At 58.8% G+C, this 10,013-nt stretch overlaps 1 protein-coding gene across 3 annotated transcripts; it reads left to right on the top strand.

Annotated features, from left to right (window-relative positions):
• The first annotated feature begins 4,542 nt into the window (after positions 1-4,542).
• Positions 4,543-9,911, top strand: LOC123393510 (translation initiation factor IF-2-like). Of its 3 annotated transcripts, XR_006608284.1 has the most exons (3): positions 4,546-5,521; positions 5,628-5,890; positions 8,181-9,911. XR_006608284.1 is itself a non-coding variant. In XM_045085620.1 (2 exons), the coding sequence occupies exons 1-2, from the start codon at positions 4,589-4,591 to the stop codon at positions 5,740-5,742; spliced, it is 1,044 nt and encodes a 347-aa protein (XP_044941555.1). In that variant the 5' UTR covers positions 4,543-4,588; the 3' UTR covers positions 5,743-6,234. The 3 variants fall into 3 exon arrangements, 2 of the variants coding, with proteins under 2 accessions (XP_044941555.1, XP_044941554.1); XM_045085620.1 differs by lacking the exon at positions 8,181-9,911 and having other exon boundaries at positions 4,543-5,521; positions 5,632-6,234; XM_045085619.1 differs by lacking the exon at positions 8,181-9,911 and having other exon boundaries at positions 5,628-6,234.
• Positions 9,912-10,013: the final 102 nt, after the last annotated feature.

Here is a 10,013-nt window from a genome sequence, read left to right as displayed (position 1 = left end):
GTGAGGACATGCTTGTCGCAGGCTCTCCGGCGATGCTGTGGACGTGAGGCTGTTCTGTGGCCTCAGCTGCTGGCCCGAAGCTGAGTGGCAGGCCTAGGACACTTGTCCGCACTGAGGAGACCACTGATTCCTAGTCAGATGGGTCAGCTGAGGGAACCCGGCCCAGGCAGGCAGCTCACTGGCCTGAGGCCGCTTGGCCACCGCCCTGGGCCCAACCTTGGTATTGACGCTCACCTCCTTCCGCACAGGGGCTGGGTTTGTTCCCAGCCAGCCAGAGCGCTCGTCTGAAGCAAGTGACCCTCCACTCTTCCATTCAGGGAAGCAGAGCATTTGCTGTCCTTTCTGGGCAGAGGCCGCCCCCCTATTTTCCGAACAAGGATAAGCTGAGCACTTTGAAAACGGAGAAACAAGTGCCAGGATGGAAGACTGACTTTACAACTGACTACACACCCACGCACGTCCGCGCACACCTGCACACGCATACACACTCCTGTACGCACACAGGCGTTCACACCCATGTGCACTTGGATGCACACACACTCGTACACATGAACGTAGACCCAGAAGTCTGTTCCTGGCGTCCATGAGGAGCAGGCCCCCTCCCGGCAGTGGGCACTTTCGCTCTCAGGAGCCTTCCCTGAGCAGTACCGCCCACGGGTGCCCCGTGGGCAAGTACGAGACATTATGACGCTTGCATGAGAGTAACCCTGACCACGTTCCTGGCAGAGAACATCCAAACTGGGATGCGAGAGGCAGTTAAAACGTGGATTTTTTTTTTTTAATGCACAAATAGGGAAATATCTGCAGTATGTCCCCAAGGAACCCTCAGAATAGGCCCTTGTCATCATACGTGAGCCAGTGTGGGGAGCGAGGCTCCTCTGGGCCCTCACCTGGGCTCCAGGTGGGACATGAGCCCATTTTCAGAAAGACGGTGGAGAACAGGAGTGAGGAGGGCACTGGGTCCCAGGGTCCCATAGTAGTCAGGGGCAGAAAAAAAAAATCACATTTGTGCAGCAGAGTTGGGATGAACCTAGGGGACCAGCTCACCCAACTCTCCTCACTGTACAGATGAGGAAGCTGACATCCCAAGAGGGCAGGATCTTTCCAAGGTCACAAGAGAAGCAGATGCAGAGTTAGGCTCCTGAGCCTTTACCTGAGACTCTTAAATCTACTCTAATAAAAAGAACTCAAGATTTCCTGGCACCGACAGTATGAGCCCCTTTTGGTCTTTTTTAAAAGTCAAGCTAGAGAGAGGAAGTGCACACTGAAAAGACAGAGATCAGGAAATCCCTGATGTGCCCCCTCTGGGGGAGGAGCAGGAGCTCTGGCAAACTGCCCATACGAGCCAGCTCAAGGGCCCTTGCCTGGAGGTCTCTCAAGAGATGAGCTTAGGAGTGGGGACAGGAAGAGTCCTGGGCCCTGTGCACCCCGAGGGAAGAGAACCAGAGGTTTCAGAGTCAACCCTCTCCTCCACCAGACTATGTCCTGTAGGCCACAGGCGGCGGTGCGCAGGGGCAAGAGGAGTCCTGGGCATGTGGACACACAAGGAAAAGGTGACAGGTGACCATGGAAGGGCCGGTGGGTTAAATGGAAGCTGCGGCTAGGGGTCTCCACATGGGCTCAAAAGAGGAGACCCTGATCTGGGAAGGTACCAGCCTGTCCTGGTGAGGACTGCGTTGCCCACTACCTGGGACAGGTTGGGGGGGGGCACAAAAGAGCCACAGGTGAGGCAGATTCTACCAAGATTTGAACTTGGATTGCTGGATTCAAAGTCCAGAGTGTCGGCCATTATACCATAGAACCACAAGACACCAGGGCCACCATGGGGCCACCCTTGGCCTGAGTGCACAAGGAAGAAGGGACACCAAAGTGGGGATGAAGAGACAAGGGGGAGGGGACAAGCGAGTCGTGCAGTCCCACGGAGACCTGAACCTGACCACTGGATTCAGTCCAGAGTGCTGACCATCACACCATGGAACCGGTGCTGCTGGGCTCTGCACACCCTGATGGGGAAAGGGAAGGGGGACAGGGACGGGTCTGTAGGCAACTGCCCAGGAAAAGATGGGCACGTAGCAGGGGACGGTTTCAATCCATCAACCTCTGGGTTATGGGCCCAGCACGCTTCCGCTGCGCCACTAGGCCAGACCCCGACTGTGAAAGGTCTGCAGGCCAGGGAGACGAGGCTGGCAGGCTCCTGTAGCAGCTGGACTAGGGCAAGGCGAGTGCCCATTTACAAATAAAGTGGACTTGTTTTCCCTCCTTTGACTTCTTGTGAAAAATCTGAATTCATGTCCTTTTCTGCTGTTAAAAACAAAACCCCCAAAAGTCAAGAAACAGAACAGTCACAGGCCAGAGTGTCCATGTCACCGGGCTGTGGTCGCAGGTTCTGTAATGTGGTGGCGGTGACTGGGTTTTGGAAAGGAACAAAAACAGTGTTTCTCCCCATCATAGGAAAATGACTCCTAATTTACATGATTATGAATAAACTCTTCTTTTAATTCTACTTCTTCTCTTGGTCTACTTCTTTTCTGTGACCTGTAAAGTTGTTTCTTCAATACAAAACTGCTTTCAGGGATGCCTGGGTGGCTCAGTTGGTTGGACGACTGCCTTCGGCTCAGGTCATGATCCCAGAGTCCCTCGATCGAGTCCCGCATCAGGCTCTCAGCTCCATGGGGAGTCTGCTTCGCTCTCTGACCTTCTCCTCGCTCGTGCTCTCCCCTCAAATAAATAAATAAAATCTTTAAAAAAAAAAAAAACTGCTTTCAAGTGTTTTGACGCCTTCTGTTCATCTTTATAATTTGAAAAAAAAAAAAAACACACACACACACACAGACAAAACCCTTTCAAGGAAGTAAGAGCTGTCCCCCAGAACATTCCGGATACAAATCCTTTGAGCGAAAAAAAAAATCTTTCACATTGAAGCGACTGGAGTAAAAACCGTGTATGGACCTTGCCATTGTGGATAGCGATCTCCTCTCACAAGCCCACAGAAGCATCAGGAAAGAGACGCACAGCCTGAAACTGCCAAGGTCACACTGTGAGGGTCAGCCAGGATGCTCAAAGGATGTGGCAGGCAGCACGGAGCTCAGTGAGCAGGGTTAGGGAGGCCGGCAGCACTCCACCACTGGCCACCGCACTGGGAGGCCAGAATGCTGAGGCTGGGGAGCAGCGGCCTTCCTCAGTGGAGTGTCAGCCCGCCTCCCGGCAAGAACGAGCCAGGGGTGCTCGGCCTTTCCTTCCCTCTAATCTGCTTGCCCGGGCTTCCCAGTGGCGGCAGCCCCTTGGCTCTCCCGCCCTCTAGCTTCCTGGTGGGTCTCGGAGAAGAGAAAGAGGTGACTCGGGAGCAAGCAGAGACATCCAGAACTGTGGGGACAAGCACGAGCTCAGGTGTATGACCGCAAGCCCGGGGCTCTCCTCCAACGGAGAGCAAGGGCGGAGGAGGACCTGAGGTGGAGGCCTGGGCAGCGCAGCCGGCAGGGCCTTCTGAAGCATCCGGATACACCCAGCTGGGCACAGGGGCAGCTCCTGGCTCCCAACATCAAGATGGGTCGGCGGGTGCCACAGGGGAGGAGGGGCTGTACCGAGCCTGAACCTCCACCCCAGGGTCCTGCCTGCTCAGTCCGGGACCGCCGGTCAATGAGAGGCAGAGGGGCGGGCCCGGGACAAGACAGTGGCACCCCTCTGAGCACCGCGTCCCACGATGCCCCCGCGCAGGGACTCGAGGATCGGCGTCGAGCCGCCTTGCAGGTGAGGGGTGCGGGCGGACTTCCTGGAGGGCCCGGGGTTCGAGAACACCCAGGTGCCCCCCGAAAGCGGGCCTGAAGGTCTCCGCCGTGGGAAGGGCTCAGGCAGGCGGGCGAGGTGACCCACAGCTGTGCGCCCGTCGGAGCCGTTCTCCGGCCATCCCGAGGGCGGCTGACTGACCCTCGGGCCAAATCGGCCCGGGGACAGGGACGAGGCTGGATCGCACGGACGCCGCAGCGCCCGCTTACACGGCTGAGTGGCCAACGGGAAGCCCAGTGCCGGCTGTGGGGGCGCGGGCGGCGACGCCAGACCCCCAAAGGCAGGTGACCTCGCGGACGCTTCCGCTGCAGGAGACGCGCGGGGCCACGTCGGGGCGACCCTCGCTCCGGACCCCGCTCGTGTAGGTTCCCTTCGGACCCCGCCGTCCCTGCCGCCCGGCGACAGCGCTCGCGGACCACCACGCGCGGCCCAGGAGGCCCGGGCAGGGGCCCCAGGAAGGCGCGTCCGAGCCCGTCCCGGGACGGTCCTGCCCGGGAGGCTGCAGGGGCGAAGCCCGCGGGGTCCGCCCACGTCCCCCTGTCGCTGAGGAGGACACGCCCCACCGTCGGCGCCGCGTCCACCTCGCGGAGGCGCCGTCCTTCTCACGCGGGGCCCACGTCCCCGCCGGCGAGCGCGGGCGGACGCAGCTCCCCGGGCCTCCCCGGCCGCCCAGCGGGTCGCAGGGCGCAAGCCCCACACGGCCGCCACGCCCCGCCGCGCCGTCGTCAGTCACGTGGGCGGCCGGTCACGTGCTCGCGCGTGCGTCGGAGGCGCCGGCGCGCGTACGTTCGCGCGTGCGCACTTGATGGTGCGGGGGTGCGGCGCGCTCCCGGGGCTCATGGGGCGCGGGGCTGGGGGCGCGGCCGAGGCGGGGGTCCGGGACGCAGGGTTCAGGGACTCGGGGCGGCCGGGCCGCCGCCGGCGTGGGGAGAAACGCGGCGGCTTCGGGGCGTTCGCTTTCTGCGGGGTCTGTGGTGACTCAGCCCTCAGCCCGACGTCGCCGGCGGGGAGCCGTCGCCGCTGCGTCCTCGCCTTCGCCCCGCCCCCCGGCACGCCCCGCCCCCCGGCACGCCCTGCCCCCGCGCGCCGGAGCGCGTTTCTGCCGCCACTGGGGCGCGCGGTGTGGGGGAGGCGGGCCGGTCCGGAGCGGGTCGGACCCGCGGGCTCCTGCGGCTCGTGCAGCGTCTCGCTGATCTTTCTTGGTTTTTTAAGGTTTTCTGTGCGTCTGCGCCGGGCACAGGCGGGGGACGAGCAGGGGGCGCGGCGCGGTCCCCGGACCCCGGGCCCAGGACCCCAGCCGGAGGCGGACGCCCCGCGAGCGAGCCCCGGGGCTCAAACGGCGCTTCTCGGGAAGCGGCTGCCGTCGGGGACGGTCCGCTCCGCCCTCGGGCGGCGCGCGCGCTCGGAGCCGTCGGACGGGTCGTGTGAGCCGAGGGGCCGGGGCGTCCGGCGCGGGTGCGGGGCCGAGGGCCCTGCCGGGGCTCGAGGGTCCCTGGTGGCGGCCATTCCGTGTCCGGCCGGGGAGGAGCGAACCCCCTTCTCGTGCGTGATTCCTGCGTCGCACTCGGGGGCCGCACACTCGGCTGCTTGGTTCCCGCGACGTGCGCTGCGCGGGGCCGCGAGGTGCTCCTGGAACCCGCGGGCCGGCGGCGCGGGCCGAGCTCCTGTTGGGAAACAGGCTCTTTCAGGGGCACTTGCCGGCGCGTCCGTGCAGCACGCGACTCCCTTCCGCCGCGTTGTAAGTTCGAGCCCCACACTGGGTGTAGAGATGCTTAAAATCTTTCTTTTAAATGCAGGACAACTAATTTTTTTTTTTTTAGAGATTTTATTTATTTATTTGCCAGACAGAGCGCGCGAGCACAGGCTGGCAGAACGGCAGCAGAGGCAGAGGCAGAAGCAGGCTCCCTGCCCAGGAAGGAGCCCGACGTGGGACTCGATCCCTGGACCCTGGGATCATGACCTGAGTGGACAGCAGACGCTTAACCCACTGAGCCACCCAGGCATCCCACGGACAACAAATTTTTTACAAAAATACTTCTTTGCAAACATTTTGAGAAGCATCTCTCACCCATTTTACATTTATTTGATCTCTGTAAATGGGGTCAGGGTATGAAACGTGAATTTTTCCTCATACTTGGTTGGCCAGAATTATTGCTCACCGTAACAGGTGTAATGCAGCATCCCAGTACTCCATGAGGTCACCGACTTCAAAGTCAGGGACTCGGGGGCTCGGGGGCATGGTTTCCTGCCATCACCATCTTCCTTCCGCTTTGCTCTCCTCCTGCTCTTTTGCTCCCTGTTGAGGAGTGTCCTAGTTCTCAGAATATCTTTCGTTTCTGTGTTATTTCCATTATCCACGTTTTCTTAGCTATCCTGATTCTTTCCCTTCATGATTTTGACCATTGAGTGTTTTTGGTTTCCATTGTGATACACTTGATTTTTTGAAGTGTTGACAAGACTTTGTTTCAGCTTTTCCTATCAGTAGCATATTTCCTTCTGGTTGTGTTTGGATTTCCTGTGATCAGTCATGTCTACGTGTGCCACGTTGGTCTGAACTTAAGGCAAACAGTGCAGCTCCAGTGCATTTGAAAATTGCCCGTCTGCGGTGTTGGACTGTGACGGGTGCACAGCGCATGCAGGGACTCGTGAGCTCATGGAGTCCTGTCATTGGGGCATTTTGCTTTCTTCGGGCCCTTTGCTGCATCATTACCAGCTTGGGTGTTGTTTCTTCAGAGACTTCCAGACTTTGGACAAGATGCCTCAGACACTCTGGGACTGTAAGACGTGGTCTGCACTGGCTCGCTGCACAGACTTGCCCTCTCCCGCGGTGTGCTTACTGGCGGGCCGCTGCAGACGTGGCCTCCAAGCATAGGAGTTGAGAGACACGAAGAAGGGAGAGCATTTGCCAGGGTGATGGGCGCTGCTTGTGCAGGTCGTGTTCCTCCATGCACGTGCTCCTGGCCGACCTGTGTTCATGGGATAGGACCTTTGCTCAGTTGGGATGTCTGATGTTGTGGGGGATGCTGCCCCCTGCAGCCTCAGTCTCTCAGACCTCTGCCCCACGTGTCCTGGGGTCTGGGGCTGGACGACAGGACCCCCTTGGGGCAGCCTCTGGCTGTAGGACAGGTGGAATGCTCTGCAGGCCCCAAGAGGTGCCGCCCACACGCTCCTCTCCAGGCCCCCTGGGCAGGGCTATGTTCACCCTCGACCCTGCTTCTGGGGAAGTGGGGGACACAGGAGTGGACATCCCCACTGAGCAAAGACCTGTCCCCTCATGCTGCCTGCTCACCTCAGCCAGGGCAGCCCCAGCCATGTGACCCCACACAGCAGGCTTCACCTCCTGCCATCCTGAGAGAGTCTCGATGGTTACCCATGGTGACTGGGGGTTAAGTGAGTTAGTGTGCCGAGTTTGGCTCTGGTCACACCTGGCACTCTCAGAGGCTGAAGAGGCCAGCCTCCACGTCCTAGTGTTGTCTGTAACAATGGTAGCAATCAGAGCCCCAGTGTAACCCGGCCATCGCAGCGACTCTGTCCCTGTGGGAGGCTGGGACCTGGAGCCATTCAAGTTTGCAACCCTCCCCTCTCCACTAAGGCCCCTGCAGCACAGACGCCCATCTCTCTGGTCCTGAAAAGAATACCAGTGACCAAGAAACCCTTGCCCTGATCATGACCAGTCAGCCCAGGACAAGATGCCCGTAGCCAGGGGTGGACGCAGCAAACCCACTGAAAAGGCTGCCCTTACCAAGTGTGGGGAAGGTGGGGCAACAGGAACCAGGAGTTCTGGTTCTTGGAGGCTGGTGTTTGCTGCTATTCCAGGGTGCACCGGTACCCTCGTGTCTATGCCATCTCCGGGTATAGGGACTGACCCAGGCGGCACCCCGCGGTTGGTGCCATGTGGAGCTGCAGGACCAGCATGTGCAGGTGTGGCCACTCACCCGAGGACACAGGCGTGCCTGTGATTGTCTGTGTGTCTACACGAAGGTCGGAACACGCTCCACCCTTGTGGCCCAGAGCCATGGGGCTTCTAGTCTCTCCTCACCCGCCTGCGTTCACTCGCCAGTGCCAAAAATCTTCCTTGTCCACTTTTGGAAATGTTGGTGTTTCTCTTTCTGTTACCCTCCGTTGGAGGCAGGATCTCTGTTTCCTTTTGTATCTGTTTCCCAAACTGAAGCAGTGTCTGTCTCCCGTGGGTGTAGCTCTCCATAGGTTTCGTTGGATGGAAATGGACTTTAAAGGGGTTTTACAGCTTTGGAGGTGTTTCTGTTAGCTTGGTGGTCGGAATTGTGGCTACGGGGCCAGGCCATGTGTCCAGTACAGCTTTGAGGTGGGCCATCAGAATGCTGTCCAGGCGTCCTCTCTTTCGTGCACCTGCCCCAGTAGCCTGCTTTCTCCTCCAGGTCCCATCCTGGCCCACGGACCTCCAGGATGAGGAAGGCTCATCATGACCCTCTTAAGCTCAGGAAGGTTTCTGCTCTGGCCAGCGAATGGCAACCAGTTATCAGTATTCATAATGCCGCTCTCCCAAACTAAGGCATCGGGCAAGTGCTGAGAGCAGCGAGCCTGAGTCCCATCAGGAGAATGTCTGCGCACAGTGATCATCGTCCTGTGGGCCCGGAGTGAGACGGCGCCTGCATGGTTTGTGTCCAAGTGGCAAATGGAAGCCGGGGGGGTGGGGGTGTCTCTTAGCGGGAGCTGGACGTGTGTGTGTGTGTGTGTGTGTGTGTGTGTGTGGTGGGAGCGGGGTCTCAGGGAAGGGACTGGGTGTGTGTGTGTGTGTGAGGGGGTCTCGGGAAGGGGCTGGCGCTGTGGGAGAGAAGCTGCTGCTCCAGGTGAGGCATGGGGACGGCTTGCACCAGGCCTCCTCCCCTCCTTGGCCCGACGGGCAGCCTGCCTCCCCTTGGCTCTCAGAGAGCCCTCGGCGTCTAGCACAGGAATGAGGCTGGGGACAGGAAACGCCTGCCGAGCGGATGTGCCAGCGAACACAGGCGTGGGGCTGCAGTAGCGCAGGGGTGAAAGCCCGGTGCTGTCACCTCTCGAAATGGGAGGACCAGCCAGGCCCCGGGTGCTGAGAGGGCGCAGGGAGCGCCAGGGACGGCTGAGCTGGGGTGAGGAGGTCCCGCGGTCTGGGAACCACCCGCAGCCGTGCTGTTTGATTCATGTCGGTCCCGCAGTCTGCATTTCGCACTGGGGACACCAGTGTCAGCACAGAGATGTAGAAAGGCGGCCTGGAGGAGGAGACACAGCTGGACCTTGACACTAAGGGCAACGGGTGTGTGGATGGCCAGCATGGGACACCAGCTGCGCGCGACCAGGGCCCCATGTCTTCATACTGCCCCCAACGAGGCCGTACCTGGTGCGCCTCCCAAACTCAGGTAAAATGGCTGAGAACACAGGAATGTGGGGCAACTTACGTAGGGCCTGCCCGCCCCCTGGTCCCTTGCTGACGGCTGCCTCTCTGGGAGCATAGCCTTAACCAAGCAGGTAAATACAGGCAGCCGCTCTGTGACAGCTTCCATGACGTGTGTGCGGGAGGCGCATCTGGGCACAGCTGTCACCCCTCTTCCTGCCCCTGGAGTACAAACGTGCGAACACGCCTCTTCCTGTGTCCAGAGCCCCTGAGGGATGTCTGTGGAGAAGAGAGTTTGATGACACACGCCTTAGAGTCACTTCCAGGTCCAGTTAATATCAGTACACTTAACAATTTTCTTTTAAAAATTGGTATTATGGGGCACCTGGGTGGCTTAGTGGGTTAAAGCCTCTGCCTTTGGCTCAGGTCATGATCCCAGGGTCCTAGGATCGAGCCCTTCATCGGACTCTGCTCAGCAGGGAGCCTGCTTCCTCTCTCTCTGCCTGCCTCTCTGCCTACTCGTGATCTCTGTCTATCAAATAAATAAAATCTTTAAAAAAAATTGGAATTATAAGATCTCTAAAGGTCTCATTTGTTTAGGATGAAATTCAATGAGGAATGTATGTATTATTCATCTTATAAAACTCACTCTTTCCTAAAATCAGATGGAATTTAAAACATTTTACCAATTTTTACCTTTTAAGTGATCTAGTAGTAGTTTCCAATCTTAATTAAAATGTAATTTTAAATTGAAATTATAAAGCAAGACATACTAATTCTTTTTAAAGATTTTATTTATTTATTTGCCAGGGAGAGAGAGAAAGAGAGTGAGCGCAGGCAGGCAGAGAGGCAGCAGAGGCAGAGGGAGAAGCAGGCTCCCCGC

The sequence above is a fragment of the Mustela putorius genome, unplaced genomic scaffold (genome assembly GCF_011764305.1).
Source record: "Mustela putorius furo isolate JIRA1106 unplaced genomic scaffold, ASM1176430v1.1 tig00000873_pilon_pilon_pilon, whole genome shotgun sequence".
Taxonomy (NCBI): Eukaryota; Metazoa; Chordata; class Mammalia; order Carnivora; family Mustelidae; genus Mustela; species Mustela putorius.
Note: the sequence above shows the minus strand (reverse complement) of the source record. Positions and strands in the feature narration are given on the sequence as shown.

Coding starts and splice junctions, on each gene's coding strand:
- LOC123393510 (XM_045085619.1), top strand. CDS start 4,589: ATGGTGCGGGGGTGCGGCGCGCTCCCGGGGCTCATGGGGCGCGGGGCT. Junction 5,522..5,627: donor CGACTCCCTTCCGCCGCGTT/GTAAGTTCGAGC, acceptor TTTATTTGCCAG/ACAGAGCGCGCGAGCACAGG.